General features: G+C 41.7%; 1 protein-coding gene across 2 annotated transcripts; it reads left to right on the top strand.

The window, feature by feature from the left end:
• Positions 1 to 8,391: 8,391 nt before the first annotated feature.
• Positions 8,392 to 25,602, top strand: cplx2a (complexin 2a). Of its 2 annotated transcripts, XM_031864573.1 has the most exons (5): positions 8,392 to 8,407; positions 8,832 to 9,059; positions 10,531 to 10,615; positions 21,692 to 21,870; positions 23,885 to 25,602. In XM_031864573.1, exons 3-5 carry the CDS (start codon positions 10,585 to 10,587, stop codon positions 24,074 to 24,076), a joined length of 402 nt encoding a protein of 133 aa, XP_031720433.1. In that variant the 5' UTR covers positions 8,392 to 8,407; positions 8,832 to 9,059; positions 10,531 to 10,584; the 3' UTR covers positions 24,077 to 25,602. The 2 variants fall into 2 exon arrangements, with proteins under 2 accessions (XP_031720433.1, XP_031720432.1); XM_031864572.1 differs by lacking the exon at positions 8,392 to 8,407 and having other exon boundaries at positions 8,804 to 9,059.
• Positions 25,603 to 25,873: the final 271 nt, after the last annotated feature.

The raw sequence follows: 25,873 nt of genomic DNA, 5'->3' as shown, positions 1-25,873 counted from the left end.
TTGTGTTCTGTAAATGATGGCCTAATTTTGTAGGGAAAACACAACATTTGAACGGTAGCTTCTTCTTTTAATGAACAGCACTTTGAAGCATTTTGTTCAGGAAAGCGCTCTGCAAAGATATTTATCATGTCATTATTATGACTCTCAGGAACACGGGTACTAATGTGGCTTGTTTATCCTGCCAAGTTGGATAACAGAAGGTTTTCTAATTTAAGGAACATCGCTTTCAGCCAAACACTCTCTGCTATTAATTAGGATGACTTCACACAACAGCCAACACACACACAGTCCTCTGTCTCTCCTCTGTGCTCTTTCTCACTTGTTGGCTGTCTCTTTGATGCTCCCATGCTCATAAGAGGGCACATACACACATTCATATACGCTTAGATGCACAAACACACAGACACACATGCACCCGAGAATGCACTCTAAAAGCTGCGGGTGGTGTGTCTCATATCTCATGCATCACTCTCCGTGCTGGCTCATCTTCGTCTTCCTGTTTTCCTTTCTCACCTGAATCAGAAGTCAGTCCAGCTCTTCTACTTTACCATCAGTTCAAACAATAAGCTTTTAACACGGTTGCAAAAGATTTATGTTATGAAGTCCTGTCTGATTTGTCTCCACTGAATAAAAATCGTATTTCCTTTTTCTGCCAAACGGCCAGTTGTACCAGAAAACCACACCTATACGCTAATAGGACAGTTTAAACAAAGCCAGCTAAAATACTACAAGATGTGTCTTATTTCTACACTGTTTACTTGCACATTTCTTTTTTCTCATTCGTTTGACTCAACCTTTATTTGTTCTGCACCGTTTTGTGTAAAGGATTGCAGACAGTCACCTCCTCTCGTTTCCCTCAAAGGAACATCTGATTAGACACGGACGACCTGTCAGAGGTGTTCTACAGGAAACTGCCTCCAGTGCAGTTTGTCTCCTCGGGCAAACACGACACGTTGGTCCCGACCCAACTGTCTATGCTTCCTTTGTTTATCTTTAGGGTGGGTGGACGAGGAGGCAGTATCACTTTATGACGATGAGCTAATGTAAGCATTCACAGCAGTCTGTGAGCACAGACTCACTGAACGTTTTGTATTTGTGATACATCCTCAGACATTGTCATACGAGAAAATAATCATTAGTTATAATCAGGGAAATAAGTGTATCTACAGGCTGGCAACACTTTTGTAGTCCTCCTTCAGATGGGTATAGAGGCTTCAGTTGAATCTGTTTCAGTCACATAGCTGTTTTTGACCCCATGAGGGCAACAAGGGCAATCCCATCTGCATAACAATATTTCAAACCTAAAGAGTTTATCACAGGTTACGTACAAAAACTGCATCTTAAATTTACTAAGAGGAATCCAAATGTCTGCGCTTGCTGTCCACTGCACTACCTTCATGCTCGTATTTATCTGTGTGGTGGGCGGGAATCCAGCTCCCACCACGCTGTCACGTTCCTCTCTTCCCTGCATTGCTCCGTGACAGTTCTACTGCACTAGCTTTCTAGGGCACGATGCGCTCTGCTCTGGATGCTTTCCAAGTGTTTTTGTAGAGGAGAGTGGGGGGCCCAGCCTCCTGCAGTATTTTATTCCTATTTCAGACAGGTGCAGGGGAAGATACGGGGGAGAGGGAAGGCAGCAAGGGGATTTGCACTGCCCACGCCCTGCAGTCAAAGTGTGTGGACAATACAGGCAAATAGACAGTCTGGCGACTAGGCCACCAGGGAACGGACGGGACACAAACTTGCTCCGAGTCTGGAGAGGTCATGTCCTGATCAGTGTTTTTCCATCGACAGCACAGTGATACCTGACTCATTCTCTAAACTGCACCCTTCCTTTCCTTTTGTGTGACTTATAAAGGCCAAGTGAGGAAAACCATTTATGCAAAAACAGCACCGTTAATATGTTTCTAGGTGTCACGCTGAGCTGCTTCCCTCACCACGCCTTCGGGCCTGCTGTTGGACCTCAGGCAGGGAGAGAACGATCTCTTGACACCACAATATGGAAAGCTCCGATGTCACGCTTGAGTGAAAACCCTGTGACTCCAATTTTGGTGATTCAAATGTTGAATTGAGCGATACGTCCGTACGCCACTGTGTGGTGTTAAGAAAAGCCATAGACTGTGGATTAAACATTTTCAAAATCAACAATGTTTACCATTTTGGAGGTACAGGGTTTCCATGGGACAACTGAGATGAAATTGTACACCAAGCCAAAGACATGCATCACATATTTGAACAGAGATGTTACAACGAAAGGTTCTCAATCGAGCTTTCACCAAAACCAAATCCTTAGAAGGAAGCATTTTCTGAACAACAACCTCCCAGAATCTACTTCAGCACACAGTACAGCAACGTGGCTGAGGATATATGACACATCATCACTAAAAACTGGGACATTTTGCTTAGTGACCCCACCCTTTGTGTTTCCAGACACTCGTTCAGAAGGGCACCAACACTCAAAGACAAGCCTGGTGAGGAGTCCCCATTCTCTCCAAGTAGAGATCAGTTCCATACATTCACTCACCTTAACCATCTCAATGATCAAACTCAAGTTGTCATTTGAATTCTTAACACACACAATGCAGTTAAACAGTGACATGAATCATAAATTGTCTAAACAATCACATGTCAATGTCAAACTGATAAAACTTGAATACCTTGCAAACCTTTTCTTTTTACTTTTAGTACATATTGCAGCTGCCCTTACAAAGTACATACTGTTGCATGCATTCAATTAGGACATACAGCGATTTTGACCCTTTCAATTACAAATCTTTCCAAAAAGAAACCAGAATTTGTTTTCCTGTGTGACACACAAAGTCAGCGAGGTAATTAGCTAGTCAACCAGGTCATTCAGCCTTTCAATCAGTCAGGCTGCTCACTGCACTCAGACATGAAACTGTGATGCCTTTACGCATTGCAGCAGTACACACCTCCCTCTGTCTGGGACTTCAGAGGTCCTCTACGGGTTGATGGACACACACACGCACACGCACACAATTACATGCAATCCCTCCGCCTCCTTTCCCTCCTCCTTCCCCTCTCTCAGTGTCTCCGGGGACCTCAGAGTGCAGCAGGGATGATGGACAGCAGACTAATATCCAAAGCTAACGACTCCTCCCCTCTGACTTCACACAGTAGGCTGACAGAGGCCACTGTGCCCTTCAGATGGAGGAATATGACCCACTACAGTATTGAGGAAACGTCGACGGCGGTACAGCCTGAAAGCATGAGCACAAAGAAGGATGCATACGCTGTGAAATCATTAATATTATAATCTGTTCTTTGAAATATGAATACTGTGCCTCGAAGAGATTTCAAATTTTATAGTCATGCAGTCACCAAAGGCATCACTAGGACACAATGCACTGGTTCAAGAGTTTCAGTTTGATTAAATACAGAGAGGATCAAACAGTCAAACAGGGAGGAATTAATGAGTAACACCACATACATTTAAAAATGTTTCTTGGTGATTTACATTTTCACCCTCAAAAGTTCCTTTTGATTTGATCATTCTGGAGATCATTGTGGGTATATTTAACAACACACTGGAGTTGATGTATGAATCCTTCGTGTAATCTTGGGACAGTAACTGTGTAGAAACTTGCTTGGGTCTGCAAGGGGATAGGCTGAGAGCAGGGACGCAATAACGTTGATCGAGGAGGCAACTACAACTTTTATTGTTGATTTAGACCCACGAAATGTCAGCAAGAATGTCTGGCTTCCTCCAGTTGACCCCCTCAGACACACTAAATCTACACTCCTGCTACAACACTGTTGTAACATGACATATTTTGTGCATGATTAGTTTAACCCTGTCAGCTTGGTTTCAAGGACATCCGTGAAATTATCTTCATGAGCACAGAAGTTAAGATCAATGACAGCCCAGCTTGCAGTGTGTTCATCCAGTCAGCTGTGGGAAGGGTTCATTTCAAGGAGAGAACCTGTCAATCATCTATTAAAACTATTAAAATGTTGTCTAAAGACAAATAACAAAACAGCAACAAAATGCAACAAATACATGTTGAGAGAATTACACAAAAGACACATATCGGAGCGTTGGGCTGCAGGATATGATTAAATTGCTGCATGGTGGAAAATAGTTGGTGTGATAAATGGAAAATACTTCAAGGTGACGCAGACCCGGTGGCCTAATGGATGAGGAGGCAGCCTCCAGAGCTGGGGATTGTGGGCTTGAGTTTCACCTGAGATTGCATTTGTGTCCACTTCTGTATATTGCAGTTAAATCAGCTGTTTTCTATAGCAACAAAATAGATTGAAGCACAATTCTGTAGGGTTCTCTTATGTGCACAACTAAATCGAGCACCACAATCAAACGGTACATTATCATGAAATGTTCTGAACTACACCTTTAAAGGGGCCAGTGTAGCATTTAGGGCGATCCAGTAGCAGAAATTTAATAAAGTATTAATACGTATGTTTTGTTTTGTTTTTTTCACCTGAAAATAATAGTTGTGGTGTTTGTGTTACCTTAGAATGAGCTGTTATTATCTACATATGCAGCGGGTGCTCTTCACGGAGCTAGCCGCCATGTTAGTTGCCAAGAACGGACAAACCAAACACTGGCTCTTGCGTTGTTCGCGTATTCACATTCACACAGGAGAAGTTTTAGTTGGTTGCAATCTGTAACCTCACCACTAGATGCCGCTAAATCCTTCACACTGCACCGTTAAAATAAAATATATTCTAACTGAGGTAATGACAAGGTATTTTTATTCTGACTGTGCTCTTGTTATAACAGCCTCCACAGTCACTGTCATGCCCACTGCCATCCTCCCGAAACGTTTTGTAAAGGATGTTTTCGGCTGCCACTCCATACATGTTTCACCCTCTGAAAGTTGTTCTCAGTGTCTATCAGAGTACTTCACACAGTTGAACGCTTCAAAGTGACTGTGTCCGCATGACATTCAGCTGACTTATTGGCTTATTATATCACAATGAACAAGATTTGACAGGGTCCCTATGTATACAACAGCATGCCTCAGTAGTTGATAATTCATGAATCAGAGGGGCCACAAAGTGAGACAGCTGGCTCTTTGTCAGGCAAACGGTCCTTTATGTACAGAGGTGACTGCTACATGAGAGACCGTAATAATGAAGCTCATGCATGAAAAACACATTTTAGGCTTCTTTTTATCCTCTGTGGAAAAGATTTTTTTTTTTTAAATGATATTAACTGGAACATTACTGACAACATAAGCATGCAGATGCACCAATCCAGCAAATAGGTCTGATGTTGTGCGGCTAATGTCAGGCAGCTATGAGTGAACACATTCAAAAGGATCTTGAAAGGATTTCAAAAGCCCTTTCACTGAGGATCTACTGATGCAGACACCTAAATCGCTGTCTTTTTGCTACGTCCTGCCTCGGGAAATGGCACAGCCGCACTGAGTTGCTGTCCTGAGACATAAGCCACCTTTTCATTGGATAGCAGCGGTGCCCAGCCCCTCTTTGTCCCGGGGCAACAGCTTCGGCAGATCGGAAGCAGGCTGTTTCCACAACCGCCACATGCATACGGAGAGGGAAGTTGTTATGCACATAGGTTGAATGGCCCTAATTTAATACCACAGTAAAGGGTGTAGTTGTAGTAGTAGTTGCTTACAGTGATCCCTAACTGTTGGTCATATGTATGCATTGCATAACATTCAAAATGGCTGACTGTTAGTTTTGAAGAGAGCTAGAAAAACAGCACTACAGCTGTGTTTTCATGTGACAGCAATGCTATGCTAATTTGCCCTTCTTTTGAATGGCATGCAGTCCCTGTGGAGCTCTGCCATGCATATTTTGGTAGAAAATGCTAATAAAGTTTTCAAATGGCATTCATTGTAATTGTCTGTGTGTTTCATAGGTTGCTACAGCGGCCATAGATTGGTAATTTTCTTTTATTTTGGAACATATTTATTCTGACTCATAACCTGGATGCAGGCCACATGCTGACATGTGGACAATCAAGGAAAATACAATGATTTGAACTCCTGTTGTGAGACTCACAAAGACTCAACAAACAAAATAACATACAGACATCATGTTACATAATGAAACAAAGCAGAACAGGGTGCCGTATTACCACCTGGCTGTTTGGATATTGTGCTATTAAAAATGCAAAGTGTCCACAAAAGCAAGTGAATTGTTGTAAAAATCATAATAATTAAGAATAGCACAGATATGGAAAAGTCAAATATTGTATTTAAAAGCATTGTATGGTGGTAAGAAATTGAACTTCACTGTCCATGATGTTGTCGTATTATGTGTGTATTACTTGTTTCATGCTGTCTGTATGGGATAACTGTAGAGACAGGTGTGGAGATACACTGTTAGAGGAGAATATTATGTTTGGCCACACTCAGCCTTGAAACAATAGTACAGTGGATATGGGTCAGGAGCAAAAAGTGGCCAACCTCTGAGCATGCAATCAAGAGACTATAAATCATAGGCTCGTAAAAAGAACCACACTACACTGTAGTGATTGTGGACAGTCAGAGGACACAAACAGAAGTGTGTGTGTGTGTGTGTGTGTGTGTGTGTGTGTGTGTGTGTGTGTGTGTGTGTGTTTGTGTGCGTGAGAATGCACTCTGCAGTGATTTCCAAGCGTTTCTAGGCTGTAAACAAGGTGATGGATGCTGGTGCCAGGGTGTGTCGAGTGGACACAGCCTCCACAGTGTCTTGATTAATTGATGGGAGATACAGCAGTTTAAGCTCCCCTTGGTCCTCTTTGTGCTCTCTGCAGGTCTGCCTCACCATGTGTGGAAAGTATGGCAACGTTACTATGAGGACAAAAAAGGAAGGACATTGGAAACACTTTCAGGGGCAGGAAAGGCTTATTTCAGAGCTAATGACTTCGTCTGGCTTCAGAAACAAGGCTAGCTTAAAATGATAAATATCACATTCTTTATTCCCTTATAATTGTCCTCTGATGCATTCCTCTTTGGTTGTTTTTTTCTCATCCCTCAAGTCAATTGCCCATACCCGGAGATAGTACCCGGAGATAGTAGTGGCATTGGTCAGTAGGGTAAGTAAGAGACACAAGCGATCAGATGACCATGTTGAGAACAACCTCCAATTTAACCATGTTTCCCAACATCTCACAACATGCTAATATGACTGATTGAAAAAAATGTGAAAATAAAACCCTTAAAGTTGAAAGCTAAAGAAGGGTTGACAACAGGTGATGCAACCATTTACGGGAACGAATGAGGAAAACCTAATGTTGACTTCTGTGTGTAGCTGTAGCGTGGATGGATTACTGAATGGGCCTACCGGGAACAGGTGTCCGGGGTCCCCCTGGCCTTCACCTGCAAAATGGCATTCAAAGGGAGAGACTCAAAATGACCTCAAAGAAACTTAGCAAAACTACAAAGAGATACGAAAGGACTACAAAGACACAAAGCAACTACAAAGAGTCTCAGAATAACTACAAAGAAACCCAGAACAACAAGGGAGAGACACAAAAAGACTACAAATAGATATAAAATAAATACAAATAAACACAAAATGACCACAAAGAAACATAACACATCTACAAAGACCCTCAAAATGACGACAGAGACATACAAACCAACAAAAACAACAAAAAAGAGGCTAAACAACAATAAAGTCTGTGTGTCTTGGTCCTATGTCGGAGCAGTGGTGGGGCCTTTTGCATGTCTGTGCCCAGGGGTCCATTGTCCCATAATCCGCCCTTGAGCTCTAGCATCACATTATGTGCTGCTGCAGACTCTTCTCCAGCTTGCCAAGGACATATTTTCAAGGGACTGTTGAGTTGACATAACACCAGTAGATTCCTTGTCTGCCAGCAGAAAATATAATATAAAGGTCCCAAATATCTCAAGGACCTGATTTTACCTGCCAGAAACTTGAACACTGTCTTCCCAGGCCTTTTTATTATAACTACTTATGAGCCTTGTTGTTGTCACGTTTGATTGCAGAGGGTCTGAGGATAGAAATGGTGATCTATCAGTGAACTCATTTGACTTGATGCCACTCCCTGACTGACTAATTATCCATGTATCCTTGTTTTATCAATGCATAACACAAAGTAGAAAAGCATGGACTGAATCAAAAAATGGAAGTGAATAATGAAGCGTTTTAGCATCTTTCAGCTCTCTGTCTTGGTCTAAGAGCCTGCCACTTAACGGTTTTGGTTACTCATCGCTCTCAACCTTTTTTTCCAGCAGCAGAAGGCAGAACAGAACAGAAGCTCTGATAAACCCTCCGTACGCTATGCGCTAGGCACCAAACAGCAGACAGACACAGCCCTCCTGCATTTTAGCAGCTAAAGAGCCAGATGTTTCCCTTAGGAGTTGGTGGAGACCAAAAACAGAGCTAGCATGAGAGTTACTGGACTGAAGTAATGCTAATGATGTTCTGAGTGCTGCTTTAAACCTCTGTATGTATCTTTAACACTACATATTTGTGTGAATAATTATTTAATATTTTTAGGGCAGTGCATGTAAGTGTGTGTTTTTCATTAATTAAGTGCCTTTTTGCGATATATGTTCTCTATGCAGTAATACTCACGTGCCACGGTTTGATGAACCGCAAACTAATGAGTTAAGAGCTGTGAAGACATGAAGGGAAATCTCATGAAATGCTGATTAGATTTATTATGATGATGATTTATGATCTCCCACGCATTGAGTCTACTAGTAGGCCCCCGTCAAAGTACTTTTAAATGTTTCTTTTCAGTTGAAATTGGTATAAAAAAAATTAAAATGGAACCTGCACTTGGGTGATATTACATTGATGTGCTCCCTCTCTCCCCCCCCCCCCCGCCCCTCTCTCCCTCTGCATGCTCTCATCTCGTCCTGCAGGAATACTCTCTTCCTCCGCCGCTGCAGCCTGACTCTGACACAACCGGCATGTCTGCAAACTGAGAGCCGCGCAGGAAGACACACAGAGAGGCACAATCCCTCCTTTAAGACGCACAACTTGTGTTTTTCTTTCTCCCCGCTGAAGCAGAAGGCGGAGGGTGGTTATAACACTGCGACGAGGCTTTTGTCATTTGGAGGGATAAAGACTTGAAGGAGGATCAAAACAAGGTAAACGAAGCCCGAACAGCCAAAGAACAAGGGATGTTTGTGTGTGTGTCTTTTACGGTACGGGACCAGGCTCGCGCGCTTGGTAAAAGATGCTGATGCTTCCATACTCTTCGACACTGTGCATTGGCTTCTATGTGCGTGTGTGTATCTAAGCTTGTGGGCGCAGTCATTTAAAGGGAGATCGTACAGTACGGTACTGTAATTGTGCCAAAACGCTGCACCGCACCAGGAGCTTTGAGTGAATACTGTAAGGGTTCACGTGAGGGGAAACTGATGCTGCTGCAGATGATGATGATGATGACGATGAGGACGAAGGAAACCAGGAAATTATTTTAAGGACGTTGCGCTCGTGCAGATTTGACTTTGGGGCGAATGAAAATGACTCGAGGACGAAACAGCGATGTAGGAATAATGAGTGCAGCAAGTTTTTCAGGAGGCCCCCCCCCCCCCCCCAGTAGTCTGCTGTGCCGCAATGGCAGAGGGATGCTGTAAAATGCAGCAAAACTACGCGTGAGGTTGTTATGTCGTAAAATTAATTATATTATAAAACAATGTCTTTTTAAGTAAAAAATGTCGCTTTAGAGTCGTTATTGCGCTCTGTGACTTCCATATATATCATAAGAATACTAAAATGATAACCTGGATTATTATTATTTTGTAATCACCATAAAGCACAATAAGGTCTGTAAACTCACAATTGAGTACCTTAGACATAAAGTTCCAGCAGCAATATCATATACAATAATATAAGTAAGGTCATGTAAGGTTATTATAAAATGCCTATTGATTCACTGTAAATCCTAAGACAAATGTCCTTTATTATAATCATATCAAAAGGAATAAAATGCTCTGATGCTCAATATAAACTCACAAACGTGAAGTGTAAGACCTTGAAGGAAAGCACAGTATCTTTACGGCCGTGTTATGCCCTTGCAGTGATGCTCCCCAAGGCCCATGTACTGACATAAACCATGCCTCCACTTGCTCATCTTTGACCTCTGCATCTGCTTTTTTTTCTGGGAGTTATTTCCAATGAGGGAACCATGACAGGCAGCGTCAGCATAAATTCATACAAGGATGTAGTGTTGGTTGTAAATCGAGGGCGCAGGTGCCTTCGACGAAACTCGGGACACGGTGTTGTACTGGAGGCTAAAGTCATCTTAACCCAGTTTTCGTAAACCCTTTTTGTTCTTTAGAGTCAAGATGTGAATTCACAAGTTGACGTGAACTAATTAAGATTTTGTGATTATCGTAAAAAGGGGGAAGAACATCTTTGTCCTTTGCCAAACAAAGATCTCCGTCTGGAGGTCGTTTCTTGTCCGCATTGAGCCTCATGAGCATCATCATCATCATCATCCTCCTCCCCCATCCCGTCAAACACTTGTATATAAAAATCACTGGAATGAAACTGCATGTCCCAACAGTGGTATTCATGCAGTCACAGCTTGTGTATTCTGTCCCCTGGCTGCAGGTCTGTCCCTGATAACCTGACCACTGAAGGAAGAGAACACAGAACTGCTTCATCATGAATTTTGTAATGAAAGCTGCGATGGGAGGTGAGTAGTCTGCCGGGCTAGAGGTTGATTTAACAGCACTGCAGTGTAAAGGACTTAAAGGGTTGTTCCGCAGCCATAGCAGCAGTACTGCACTAGTACTGGTAGTTATGGGGCTACTGGGCTGATATAATCCACCCTGCACCAAACTCCTGACTTCAAACAACAGCTGCGCATACTCTCTCTCTCTCTCTTTCTTTTTTTTCTTCATCCATCTTTTAAAAACCTCTCAGGGCAGGGCATGACATCCTGTTGGTCAAGTCCCAGACTGTTATAACGTGATGTGTTCAAGATTATGGAAACCTGTTCATGATTTGTGGCTCTGCATTTCTGCCTTTGCAGAAAAAATGCCTTTGTGACCAGTGATTCCCTAAAAGCGTGAAACGTCTCCGTTAAGAAGGTTAGGACTGCTGCAGATGAAACAGGACAGCTGCAGCAGTAGCAGGTCTTTTCATGCTCTAATACTGTACCGGAAAAAGTGCCAAAAATGTTATCTTTTCAAGAGTGCAGCACCCTTATTTCTTAGCTTGATCTTCATGCATTTTTGAGTTTACCCGATGGAATTTGCACAAAGAAGGCTGAACTTTCTCCTCATCCTGATAAAGTTGTGATAACATGAAAATCCCCCCAAAATTATTAGTTATTAGGGTTTCAAATGACTTTAATAACAAGGCAGTTTTTGCTCTTTGAGACAACTGTTGGATTCTTTTTTAAACAAGATAGAATAGAGAAGGGCTATTTTCCCAAGAACTATGACTAAAATTTCTTTTTTTTCCACAAGACTTTTGTCCTTTAAAGCCTTCAGGTATTATCCGTTAGAATATTATCTTAGCTATTATTTGCCCCTTAATTAGTTCTCATTATGGCCCTGTAATTCATCTGCCTTGCCTATAGCTTCAAGGGGAAAGGCAGGAAAGTGGCACCTTTAGCTGTAATACAGCAGTCGAACACACACACACACACACACACACACACACACACACACACACTGGTCAGTTATGCAGGTTGCTGAGCTGTTGCTGTCCAGGTTACAGAGGTGTTAGGACTGTTGCAGTTAGGATGTGGAGTTGAAGCCGCTCCTCATCGGGATGCAGAGGATGACAGCCCTGCCTCGCTCTGCGTTGCTGCTGTGCTTCGTGTCTGCGCTATGAATTCTTAAATCAACTGCATTGCATTGGATGCTATTTTCTTTTTTCTTTTACTCCGCAGAAGTCGGGCTGCAGTCCACCTGCGGACTTTGGGAATAGATTTGACAGTGTGGGTGTTTGCTAGTGTGAGCGTCTGTGCCCTGCCTGTGCCGGAGAGATGTTTTATAGATATTGTATAGAGCGTGTGTGTGTACTGCATACTTTAGGGTATAGATTTCAGTGTGTGAGAGAGAAAGCTGAGAGAGTGAGGAGAAAGGGTGCAAGGAAGAGAATGTTTAATAATGTGTGTGTATGTGCTTTAATAATCAATATGTATGGCTATCAGGGTCATTTGGCTATTCTGTCGTCAGTGCAAGCCGTCTTTGGTTGTGGGCCATGTTTACCGGCGGGGACACAGTGACCTCTTTCCACTCATATGTCGGCAAAAATGCTGACACTGCACTGGCAGCAAATCAGATAATGAAACAAAGCAATAAGCGGGTAATCAATCCCCTCAGCTATCAATCTGATGGTCAGCGCCAGTCAGTCAATACATCAATATGAGTGAAATGTGTTTTAATCAATATAGGCTGCATTATTGAGCGTACCTGAGTCTCAGTCCACTAAGCTGCGAACCATGAAACCATGAAACCATCACATGCTTGATTCTGGCTGGGGACCGTTGTTGCTTGGGGACGGTTACTGACTTTCCCTTCACACATTTCCTGTCTTTCTTTAATGTCATCTATCAAATAAAGGCAAAAAATAAAAAAGATTAACATATGATTCTTTTGCCTCTTGCAAAGAGCGATAACGTTGCTAATAAGCAGTGTAGCTCTAGAGATGGCAATGTTGGTTGGTCGGTCTACCTCGTTGGTCTGTACTGAAACATCCCAAAAATGATGATTTGTCATGAAGTTTTCAACCCTGTCTTCTACAAAATTACATTCCCATACAACTAAACTGCACTCTCAATCACGTTTCGAGGGAAACCTATTTTCTTTCGGACACAACGGTCACAGATTTAAACTGTGAACAAAAAAACACCACAAAATGACACGTACAGCAGTCTCTTGGGTGAAAGCCTACTACCGTGGACTCATTTGAAACATATTTTTGATATGTCAAAAGCAAACGTAATCCATGACGAAATAGTGTCCGGGCTGGAAATTTTGCATAGACGTTCATGTGCCCCAGCAGATGGATCCTTATTACTTTGGAGATCCCCTGACTTTTCCTGCAGTTCCACTGTGAGGTTGACATTTTGGACATTGAGTGAAATATCTCAACAACCTTTGGATGGATTTCCGTGAAATGTGACACACACTTTCAAGTCTCCCTCAGGATGAATTATGACGACTTTTGTGAGGCTCTGATATTTCGTCTAGCACCATTATCAGGGCAAAACTAATGACATTTCGATCAGACTCAACAGCGTTGGGTTCAGTGCTAATTTGCAAATGTTATTGCGTTAGGACACTTAACTAAGATGGTTAGCATGATACACTTTACCCCCTATAGACTCACAGAACCACGAGTGTTGGTCTAGACTCCTAAGATAGTTGTGAACGTGACACCTAATGTACCATTAACAGAACTGCAGGTGTATCTGCTGTCTTGTTAAAAACTGGTTTTGAAAATCAACTTATTCAAACTACTTTAATAAAATAGTTCATAAAACTGCATAAATCAAGCAATGTTTTTTCACTCTGGAACTACTGGGGGATCAGATCTTATGGCCTGTAGTTTGCTCTTTTCCATCCCGTGATTGTTTTGCTTCTTGTTTGGATGTGGAGTGTTTTTCTGAGTATGTTAGGTGATAAGTGTGTGGACGAGTCTCCGTGAAAGAGAGGATGCTGCCAGTGCATTAACTAATCCTCCAAGGCTTCTTTGGTTACAGACACTTGCAAGAGAACCGAGCGACGTTTAACTGCGGTGAATCGGCAGGACTCTAATCCAGATACATCTGCAGAGTTCAGATGTCTGTTGGATTTTGTTAACAACACTTTACTCATCCTCCCACTGGTGTCTGGAGCCAGCAGCTACAGCATATGTGCATCAAGGAACTTGTGGTGCAATATATAAAAAAATGGCTTCTTGATGGCATGCAATTCTGGACCAAATTTAATGTTAAAATGTGTTGCACTGAACCTACAATGAATTTTGTTTGAGAACAGTTAACACAAAGGAAGTACAAATGACCACTGCAAATGTGGTCAGCTGTATTAGAGAAAACAATAAGCAGCATGTTGGACTGAATGGTCTCGTTATGTACTAGAGGGCACAGATATGGAAAGCAAACACAAAGTTGGCCTTGTACTACAGTGACTGTAGGCTTGCTGAGCTGAAGGCAGTAGTTTAGAAGATAGACAGATCATAGCCATGTTGTTCCATCTCACTGTAGTCAGTAAAGGTTTTAAGTATCGTGTGCAGTCTGTTGGCCTGAGGAAGCTTTTAATCTACATGAGTCAAACATGTGGAAACCTGAGAAGTTTTCAGTGTAAACTCCATCTTGTTACATTGTATCAGCATTCAGGACACAATGGGAGTTACTTTCTACCTGGATGAATTAAAATCAACGGAATTTGAAATGAATTCTTTTAAAGTGACGTATCTGTCACACCACATCTCAGGAATGTATTTGACATCAACTGGGAATTCAGTTCATTGTAATTTGTGCTTTTTCTAAATACGATCTCAATTTGGCGCTGCCCTTTTTATACACCCAACATTTTGACCAAAGGCATACATTAGATATGATTTCCACCCACTAATTATTCTCTTTCTGGTTATGATTTTATATTATTAAGGTTTTTGTTAATAATTCGATTTTAATTATTATTTTTCCAGTATAGTCACGTTGAGACTTGAGATTGAATCTGTTTTCCCAGCCCTAGCCTAGCTTATAATAAATAATCGCGCACCTTGATGTCTCCATTAACAATTTAACTTTTTTAACAGCAGACGCAGTTAGCAACTCACTATTGGTTCCTTTGTAATGAATCCCATCTGGCCCGCAAGAACAGAGGGATCCAGACTCATTACTGCTGATGCAACCAACGCCTCTCATATGTAACCACTGAACAATATGGACTTAACTTGTCGATGAGGGAGTTCTGAAATTAAAATATACTACATTATGCTTTACTGTACAATTGGGATTCATTAGCAATCAATCCTGCAGTGTTGTTATTAGGGAGCCATGAAACAGGGCCTCACACAGCTTTTGCACCCAACCTTAAATTCTTACTTTAGTTTCCTTGTGCATTGATTGATTCTGCTCCTTAGAGCTTCAGTGCTGACTCTGCACTTCTCAACTCCTAAAAGCCGAAGTTAGTTTGACAGGATACAGGGCTGTTAAATCAGGCAGACGTTAGTCCTGAGGTATGGAGCTCCATCAAACCCTGAAGGCCTCAGGCAGCAGTGAAACCTTGACTGCATCAGCAGAAAGTCAGCGCTACACAGCTAATAGGCGACGGTAGCGATGGTAAGGTTTAATTTACAGAATTAAGAAACATTTAACTTTTGCATCAAGTCTCGTCGATAAATGTGTGGTTTGAGAATCTGCTACAGGAATAAAGAGAGTCTGGCAAACAGTAACTATACTTAAATGTACATTTTAACAATCAATTCAATTAGCAGATGAATTTAGAGACATACCGGTAAGCTTGATATCAGGAAAATAGGTCAAGAAGACTGTCCTTTTTTATTCATGTAGCACTGCATCCAGTTGGGATATCTGTTGGATTGATGTGGGGTGTAATGGAGTTCAAAGGAACTGTGATTTAAGTATTTTCAGCATTAACTGTTTCATTGGAGTGGGATTATGGCTACCAGTTTTTCTGGTTCATGGTAGTTTTACTGATATGATACATTGAAATGTAATGCAAAAATGATATGGCTCCAGAAAGCGTTTTTTGAAAAGCTTGTCACTACTGCATCTTGCAGAAAAGATAAGTGGACTAGAGTAGACCCCACCACGCTCAATGTTTAGCCTTACTGATCTCCCTGAATCACATACAGAATTAGCAAACAAGCTGAAGCTACTTTGTCATGATATTGAAAGCCCAATTCTTTCTTTTATCAATATTAATTAATTCTCTAACTTAACTTTGACTGGTTGGCTTAACAAAGTGTCAGCAAGTACATCGGTTCCCACTAATGGGTGACATTTTCAGTGAATAAGTGTGACAAAGCTGTGTGATTTGAGGCAAAATGAAAACTGAAGACACGTTGAGATGTTCTCCCCCCCACCTCATCTCCTCAAATAACAGATAATCCCATTTAGCAGCACTCTAATATGATTGGCTGAGAGAATCAGGTCTTCACCGCTGACACAGACACACTCGCCCCCCCCCCCCCATCTTCTTCTTCTTGTGCGATACTCAAGCAAATCAGATTCAGTTCATCAAATTGACCTTGAGCTCCGCCTACAGTAAAGAGTGTGTGTGAGTGCGTGTCTAACCCATGAGTGTTTGACAGTATGTCCAGATCTCATAAATAATACATTCAACCATCCAAGTCTTGAATAGTGAGAGAGAAACTGACAGAAGAGAGGAAAGGGGATTTGTATTAAAAACATTGTCTATGACCTTTCTTTTGAACATATATATAGATGTATATGTATATACATATATATCTATATATATATATATATATAATATAACTGCGACCAATTAAACAGCAGAATGGTGAGCACACTTTATCTGCCTTTTTCCACCGATTTCTCACCCTGCCACGTTTTTCCCCCCTGCTGTTTAATAAGCTGTATTGAGACAATGTATGTCCTGGAGGCCAAACCCAGATCTTTACACTCATCCGCTTTCCCACCACAGTTTGGATTTAGAGAGGGGATTTGCCTCCAGAACCTGGAGTGGTAAAGGAGTAGATAAGCACTGTTTATCTGATCAAAAAGTTCTAGCACTGGGAGAGTTCGCTAAAGTTAGTCTTATGTCCTCCTTTCCCTCCCGAGACTTTGGATTTAACAAAGACTCAGCAAAGCACTTTCAGAAGGAAAGGATTAGAGAGATGACACCTTTTAACAGCGAAGCAATGTCCAAGTATTGAGAGGAGAATCCTTGTATAACTTTACCTCTGCTGGTAAAGTTGCAAGGAGAAAGTTGCCAGAGGAAAAATGTCTTAAAGGTCAAAACACTTTAACCCAGGGATCCGCTGGTGTTATTTCTGAGATGGTCTGCATGTTTGACAGCCATTATCATGCAAGTATCCGATCACAGTCAACCCCTTAACATCATATTCTATTTCGTCTATAAGTCAGCTGGCTTTTGATTGGCATGATAGAGAATTTCTCTACAAAGTGCCTCTCTGTCTCTGCTGTTGACTCATCTAATACAATGTTGACTGTGTAAAAAAAAAAAAGGGCTAAAGGCCAAGCTGTCAGCCTTCCATTACCGGCTTTTATTAGCTTACATATTGAATGTTATTCCGACAACTACTACAACCTTATGGAGTGCGCAGGGATGAAGTGTAGCCGCACTTTATTCAAAAACATAGCTCGACACAGCTTATGCGATGCCTAAGAGCTTAATAGATTCATATTCTGGTTTGAAAAGACCTTGCTGTATCTCTAAAATGGCTCACAAAGCACGAGCTGGGATCATAGCTCAATATAACTCAAGGCTTTGTCTCTCAGGATCCTCTTTTTTCTTTTTTACATTCGAACAAAGACAATCTGGATGTGCCAATAAGATTTTGTGAAACCAGACCAAGTTTGTTTTGGTTTGGCAGTTAGGAGAGGTACTGGAGGGCTTTTATTCTGGGCCCGTGCATGGGATGGGAATCTTTTGACAATGAGGCTTAGCTGGCAGTGAGTCATTGCTCCACTTACAGGATTCAATAACAGTGTTTACACGGACTGTATTGAAGATATTCGGGTATAAGGTCATAAACTGAACCCGAAATAGAGATGCACCGAGTTCCAGTCCCGATACAGATACCTGGGCGTTGGGTGTCGGTCGATACGATACGATAGTGTTTATTTAATAAGCCGTATGCCTCACTGTGTGGAAGCGATCGTTCTGTGTAAGGCGACATCAGGCTTGACTTAAACATTGCTTTCCTAATTTTGTAAAACTAATTGTAACAAATAAATACAAATATGTACATTTAATATAAATTAATAAATATAATATAATAATAAAATCGTACACCAACAACCTGGCAAAACAATTACAAGTGTAAACCTTTCTAATGCAGCCACAAATTGGCCAAAACTTAAACAGAAATTCAATTTCCAGTAGATGATGTATGTCGTATATAAACATAGAACTGCACTGAATAGATGGCTCCATTGTCACCGATATCCAGGTATAGTCAGTCAGTATCGGCCTGTTATCTGATACCGGCTGTGGTATCGGTGCATCGCTGTCCTGAATCCTGTTTGCAGTACGTCAGATACGAGACACTGGCGCGTGTGAACGTCGCGTTTAGTTTGGATATCCACAGTTTGTGCAGGCTCATTGTTTTGCCGACTAAATCCGAAGTCAAAGAATATATTGCCATTTGTCAACTGCACGGATTCTTAATTGGTCCTTTGTTAATCCCTGTTGCGGTGTTTGCTTACATCAGCAGCTGACAAGAACATAAAGGTGGAGGAGAGCTGTTTCCTAGCAACGCAATTAAGATTAAAACATATTGTATGTATGGCGAGTGGTGATTAGAGTTAGGGAAACACTTCAACATGGACACTACTGTACATGGACATGCCCATACATACACATACTGTAATCTGCACATTCAAACACACATGAGAAGTAATTGCTCAACCACACATGCATGAGACCCGAAAATGGAACGGAGCAATTATTTATAGCCACATGCGCATACAGGGACACTCACAGTATGGGCTCTTCAGCTCTCTTTCTAACCATCTTTCTCTCACGCAAACACACGCTTAAGAGAACAAAGATATAGCATATCATGGTCGGGGAGGTATTGCTTTGTCAGCTTATCAAATGCCGATACAGCAACACCTTCGTTCACTTTGGATTTCTCTCTGAACTTCAGTCTCATCCGTCTCTTTCACTCCAGTCAGAGGGGCTAATTAATGTGATCTAGTAAAAAAAGAATACATTGCAGCTTTAAATTACTACTAGCTAAGTAAACTAATAAAACTGTTCAATATTTGATTTTAAAAGATGTTTCATACACTGCTGCATAGTCATCAGAATATATATTAAAAAAGAGATAAAACGAAAAACTCGTGATTGCACAAACCTCACTTTTTATAGCCCGCAGTTTTCCTGATTCCTTTACTACCCTTTCTTTTTCTCCTCCGTTGCTCTTGCACTCATCCCTTCCCACTTCATCCTCTCCTGTCTTTTATCTCTCTGCATTTTGCTGCAGTTTGTTTTCTTCATGCTGATGAGTGAAAAATAGAAACGACACCGGGGGCAGCTGCAGACTGAAGGAGTACTCTTTCTTTCTTGGTGGCGTGCTTTCTCTCCTCAGATGCCCCTTGTCTGCCTGTCAACCTTTTACCTCCTCTTCCTCCTGACTTAACTCTCCCATTCATCCTTCATCACTCTTTTCCTTCCCTCCTTCCATTTATTCTTCTGTCACTCTCTCTCTCTCTCTCTCTCTGGTTCCACAGAAATTGCGGGGTAATCCCACTAACTGGAACAGCTCAGCTAATATAGCTTCTGACAGATTCTCTCCCTCTCCTCATGCTATTCTTGGTTTTTTCTAAATATGTCTTGTTTTGTCACAAAATTCAGCAGTACACTGACTCCCTATCTCCCGTTTCCTCATTTCTTCTTCTCTTTTTTTCCCCTCCTCCTCCTCACTACTTATCTGCTCCTGTTTTTGCCAAAATCCTTTAGACCTTTGGCTTTTCTCCTCATCTTTTTCTCTTCTGTTGATGCTTGTTGACAGCTTATACCGGTTTGCCAAGCTCAGCACTTTTCTGGTATCACAAGGCATTATTTTACGGGATGTGCAGCTCCTACAGCGACAGCAAGAAGGCCTGCGTAAGACATATTCCAGGGCTTGTGCCTTGTTGTGTAAAAGTCATATTCACACTGTACATCGCTTGACCTCCAGTTCGGAAACAATCAGCGCTGTATAGCTACCGCTATGGACACCAAGGTCAAGTCGTCAGTGTTGTTTCTGGAAATTTGGGGGGTTGAATGATGAAAGAATAAGTTTATATTCTACAAACACAAAAGCATTGCTATGGAAGCCCACTGTGAGGAAAAAACGCTGTTAAAACCTGATCTCCATGATTGAAACACTGTACGCTCAGACTCAGGCATGTATTTGAGGAAATTCTCCACTACATTGCTCTTCACGTATCCAAACGCAGCTTGCTCTAATACGACAGGCGCGATCTTCACAGACCATCCAAAAAGCAATTATTCGAGCTACACTCTCCCACTGCTCCTGCCCAAAATCATGTCTTAGAAAAGGCACTTTGAGAGCATTTCCCGTTGCGCATTGGTCGTAGAATTCACTCCAGAATTCTGAAAGACAATCTCTCACAACTCCTCCATCATAATATCCCATCTCAGGAGGCAGTACAAGCTGGATTTTGATGTCAACATCTTGAAGTCCATCATCAGAGAAATATGCCTGCCCTCTCTGAACAACCAATATTCTCTTCACTCTCTCACTGGATGGCATGGGGTTTGTGGTGAAACAGGCAGCGTATCATCCAAATTCTGTTGCTCATCTTCAGAAAAGTCTCCTACAGAAACAACGTCGCTACTCTCAAAAAGATCCTCACTCCCACCCTGTGTGGAATATAGTGCAAAGTCAAAATTGTCATTGCTTGTAGTACTTCCAAGAAATATCACATCAGGGTTGACTGTTTGAAATGTAGCAGCTGGTGGGGCTGTAGCAACACTGAGAGAAGAAGTGGAGGTCTCATTCTGAGAGCTCTCTCGTCTCTCCAAAGATGGAGCCAAACCCGCGACTGTGACTGTGTGGTCAAGTAAAACCTAAGAAGATTGAGTTTTGTGTCAGTGTACAATTGTCCAACTGTAATTACATTCTCAACTGTCACATCTTGATAATCTTTGAGATCTAACTCAAAATCTGTTAAGTCCTGTCTGGAAAGAACAGGCCAGTTGCTTCCTGAATCAAATCCCTTTCCTTTGAAACGCTGACTTTTCTTGTTCCACCTCCTCGTCTGACTCTCACTTGCTTGAAAGCCTCTTTTTCCATCATCATAATGCATCCATCCTCGTTCTATTTTTCTAATTGTCTTAAGAGCATGTCTTTTCTGAGATGCTTGTGAGTCCCTTGGTTTTTGCTGCGGCCTCCTCCATCACAAGGTTTTCTTTTGGCCAATTTGTGTTTCAGGCGCTCAAAAAGCTTTGATTTTCCGAGTGTTGTTGTGGCTGTTTTCCTTCCGCTTACAAGATCCTAACACTGCTATATACGATCACCATATGATGGCAAATAAGCCTTTCATTGTTCATCTGTCATCAGCTGTGTGGTGCTGTCATCAATCTAAACAAGGACAGTGGAATTGTTTTAAAAACAGCAATCCTGATTGGATAACTTAATCATTTCTGATAATATTTAGTTATCTACAGTTTAATGAAACAGTAAAATAACAAGTGCTGCAGGGACGTCCTGGTTTACACATATTCTGCAGGCTTAAGAAAACTTATTTTCTGGGTCCAGATTACTGCAAAACCTCACACCATAATCGTTTTCATATTTAATCAATGGAAATAGTGACAGTGAGGGGATGTGCTCATTCGTGCAGCTCCATGGTCTGCTTTCAGAATTCAAAGTGACTAGTTGCCATTTACAATGTTTTAAGGGAGGAGTAGTTCCTTTACTCTCAAAACTATTATGGACACAGCCTTTGCCTTTTTCCTTTTTAAAAGTTTTTTTCTCGTTCCAACTTAAATGCTCACAGTCAGTCCTAGGGGCCGGTTGTCCTTGCGTCTCATGCTTTTATGTTTTTCTCTCTCTTTCTCAGGAGGTCCTCCTGATGTGGGCAAGATGCTGGGTGGGGAGGAGAAGGAGGAGGACCCCGACGCAGCCACGAAAGAGGAGGAGCGACAGGAGGCGCTGAGGCAGCAGGAGGAGGAGAGGAAGGGCAAATATGCCAAGATGGAGGCTGAGAGGGAAGGCATGAGGCAAGGCATCAGAGATAAGGTACAATAGTATGCTGTATAATAAGTTAATGGATAATTGAAATACTAATAAAGTTCACACAAGGAATCAAGTCAGAGTCTCGAAAACAACCACTAATACAAAGAAATGAAAATGTATTAATAGAATTGTGAACACTAAACTCTAAAATTGTGTCAAATCCATTGTAAGAAGTTTTGATGACTTTGGATGCCGTCCCGTCTATTTATGTTTCAGTAGCTTCTAAAGGCGTCTCATCTTGGCTGCATGACAGCAAAACCCTTTTTTTTTTTTTTTTTCTAACAACAGACCCGTGTTTGAAATAGACTATCATCAGACTATTTTTGTGTGCTTTTATGTAATTTTTAAATAGATCAGTGGAAAATCAGGAAGGAGCGGTGCAGAACTGAGAGAAATGAGGAGCCATGATTAATACGAATACATTTGAATTTAAATGGTTGGCTCAGAGAGGACTGCTTTAGAAATGCAAACTGCTATCTGAATTCTTCTTCAGGAAATTGTTTCAATTCGTCAGGCACGACTGTAACAACATTGTGTTATATGTACAGCATGATATCTCATTTCGTAGGTTTTTGATATTTTTTTTTTGCATTTTCTGACTAAACCACAATGTCCCGTAATGACTGAATGAGCATTAGTATGCTTTTATTGTCTACAGTTAGTGCAAGTGTTCACTTTAAGCTCCCCTCTCCACAAATGTGAGGCTGTGGGCCTGCTGTGATGGTATATAGAGGCTGCAGTGTAACCACCTCACTGCAGAGGCAGTGCGAAAGACAGGCAGACTGTGGGTGGGGCAGGTCTGAGGGGAATACTGTGAATCAGCGGGATGAAAAGTGGCACTCCTTCCCTGGCTCCTCACCTCCTCTATTCCTCCCAAGTTCTCCCTGAGCAAGGAACGACTCCCGAAGTGCTCGTTACTGAGGGGTTTCTGTCAGCTTCCTCCACAGCTTTGTCCCGCTGTGCCACAAACTGCGAGAAATCTCCATATTACAGCTGTGTTATCCAGATGTTGGGAAATAGAATGACACCCAAAACTGACACCCAAAACTGATGCCACCCATCAGATGGGTGGCATCAGTTTCCAAAGCTGGTGTGATTATTGTTGTGTGACTTTTCCAACAAATACATACTGCGTGTTTTAGACCATTTTTTGACATATTCCATAGCTTTGCTGAAAGACACAGACGGGAACAAGAGGAAGACAACGATGAAGGGTTAGCAGCTGCTCAAATTACAGGAACACAGGGAAACGGCTCCATGGGATGATGGGCAAATCTCAACGTTCAGTATAGGATATGGACGGATGAGTAGCAGTGCATGTGCATTATGTCGTATTCATGTTATATTGGAGTCATCATAATTACAATTTACCAACTCACATCCCCAAATGAGTGGTTATCACAATTAAACGCTGTTTCCGAGCAAATCACATCACCCGCAGACCATCATTCAATTTAATTAAATCCATCCATTGAATGTAGCGTTACATGATCAATGTGCAGTGTTTTTCAACACACATGCCAATCTGTATTACATCCCATGCTCACGATGCTTCAAGCAGACATGTTGGCCTCAGCAGAAATTGGTGTCAAGCTTTCCAGGGCAGAGGGCAACTCCATTGTTACAGCTGCAATAAAAGATGTTTTTGGCCTCTTGAACTCCACAACAGCTAAAAGCATCAAAGGAACAGCACTGGGAGGCACAGCGATTGTTGGTTTAGCGGCCATAGTAGAAACAACAGGTCATGTGACACACTTGGAACCAGACAGCAACCATCGCAAAAGAAAGTTTGAAATATTGAAGCCGTGATAATACCACACCCAGCAGAACCAATCACTAAGCCACTAAATGCAAAGTTTACAGACAACAATGCATCAAATAACAAAATAATGTCTCACATTTGTGTTACTGCCAATGTAGTTATGCATTTACTTTGCACCCTTCGCTCTTCTAACTTTTAACATATTTATTTGTTAACATATTTGTTAACATATTAATTTATTTGTTGAACCAACAGTATGGCTTGAAAAAGCGCGAGGAGGCCGAGGCCGAGGCCGCAGCCGCCGCAGAGGAGTCTGCAGAGGGCAGCCTGACTCGACCCAAGAAGCTCGTGCCGGCTGGCTGCGGCGACGAGGAGGAGGAGGAGAGCATCATGGACACAGTGATGAAATACCTGCCAGGCCCGCTGCAAGACATGCTGAAGAAGTAGGCTAGCTTGTTAGCTAATGCTAACGTTATCTAGCTCAGTTCATAGGCTACATTCACAAAGTTGGCTTAGATCCGGGGGTTTTTTTCCCGCCCACGTGACAGATGTGAACATTGCTTTGTAAGTAATGTTACATAACAGGAAGTTTAATCTGGCGTGTTGTTTTGGTGTTCGGACAAATCTAAGTTTTATGGTGGGGAAGTGAATCAGATGTGAAGCAGCAGTGTGAATGGCAGCCATTAGACTGAGCTAGGCTGACCCCAATGGCCAGGTGAACGTTAGCTATGCTACACTAATGAAGCTAACAGCAAGCAGATGGGCTAAAAACACAATGTTAGATGGTTTAGCCTTCTAGTCTGAGACGTTTTAAACTCCCTCCTCTCCTCTGCAGAGCTCTCTTGCAGCACTGAAAAATAACCCCCTTGTCCACCATGCTGTTCACTCAATTTGTACATAAATAAATTAATACATTACAAGCCTGAAGGTGGGCAAACAATCATAAAATATTATATGAAATTATTATATTAACTGTGTCTGTCTCCAAAAAAAAAAAAAAAAAATGATGTGTTAACTTGATAAGCCATATTTTAAAAAGGAAATTTAAACATTACTGTTGTGTGCTCCTAAAGCTACTGTTTTGTGTTGGACCATGTCTGAAATTTATGTAAAACTTTTTGCACAGTGTTACACATGCTCTGTCAGATCTATTGTCTATCTCCCCTACACATAAGTGTAATAACATTCATGTAGTGTAGTGTTTAAAAATGTTTGTATTCCCCTTGTTCAGTGCGTCTCCTTCTTACGTCTTGCATGCCATTTGTCTCGACACGTTTGTTGTGTGAGTATCTACAAACTCAACCCCCCCCCCCCCTTTTATCCTCTTCTTTGTCATGCAAAAAATATTTAAGGCAATAAGTTTCAGTGTGTTTTCACTTCCATGCAGATATAATCGTTAATAATATCAGTAATGAAAAAATGATACGTAAGCATTCAGGAAATTTCATTTACAGGTTTGCAGGGTTTTCTTTTTTGTTGTCTCATTGATTTTCGAAAAAGAATGACCGTGTAGCCGTTCATACAACAGCCAAAACCTTAAGCTTTCAGCCATAAAACCAGAACTTACTATATATATATATATATATCTATATATATACTATTACTATCAGGATCTGTAATAGGGAGCGAATACTGAATGAATCTGTATGAATAAACAGGAAACATGAGTTTTATATTAAGCGGATTAAACCTGAAGGTGGACTACATGTCTGGATTTTGCATCATGTGAAGAAAGAGACCACCCTCCCTCAATACACACACAAACACAAACACGGTGAGTTTGGCTACTGGTTCAGTTACACAGAAAAACCAGAGACAAAGTGATGCTTGATTTAGTTCTTATTGTTGGTTTAGGTGTGAGAATGAGCCGCTGAGCGCGGCGTGGAATGCCATTGAGCAATAAAGGATTATCATGTATGTTTCTGCCTGAGATTCAATAAAAACTTTAAACCTTGTTCAACAGACATTAAAAAGGTGTCATCTTCTGTTCTCTGGGACGTGTGGTGGGCTTCACAACAGAAGTGAACTAGAGACCCTATTGGCCATTGGGATCACACCAGCCGCTCAATCGGGCCAGGGGTGGAACGTGTGTGTGTGTGTGTGTGTGTGTGTGTGGGGGGGGGTTGAGGTTGAGACCCGATCGAGACGACGAAATCTGTCGACGAACAAAAATATATGCAACTGGCAGACTACTCAAAACTACTTCTGCATAGCAGGTGACTCCAGGACCACATGATGACTCAC

The sequence above is a fragment of the Anarrhichthys ocellatus genome, unplaced genomic scaffold, assembly GCF_004355925.1.
Source record: "Anarrhichthys ocellatus isolate YVR2014 unplaced genomic scaffold, GSC_Weel_1.0 scaffold31, whole genome shotgun sequence".
NCBI classification, from domain to species: Eukaryota; Metazoa; Chordata; class Actinopteri; order Perciformes; family Anarhichadidae; genus Anarrhichthys; species Anarrhichthys ocellatus.
This window is presented reverse-complemented; position numbering and strand designations above follow the sequence as displayed.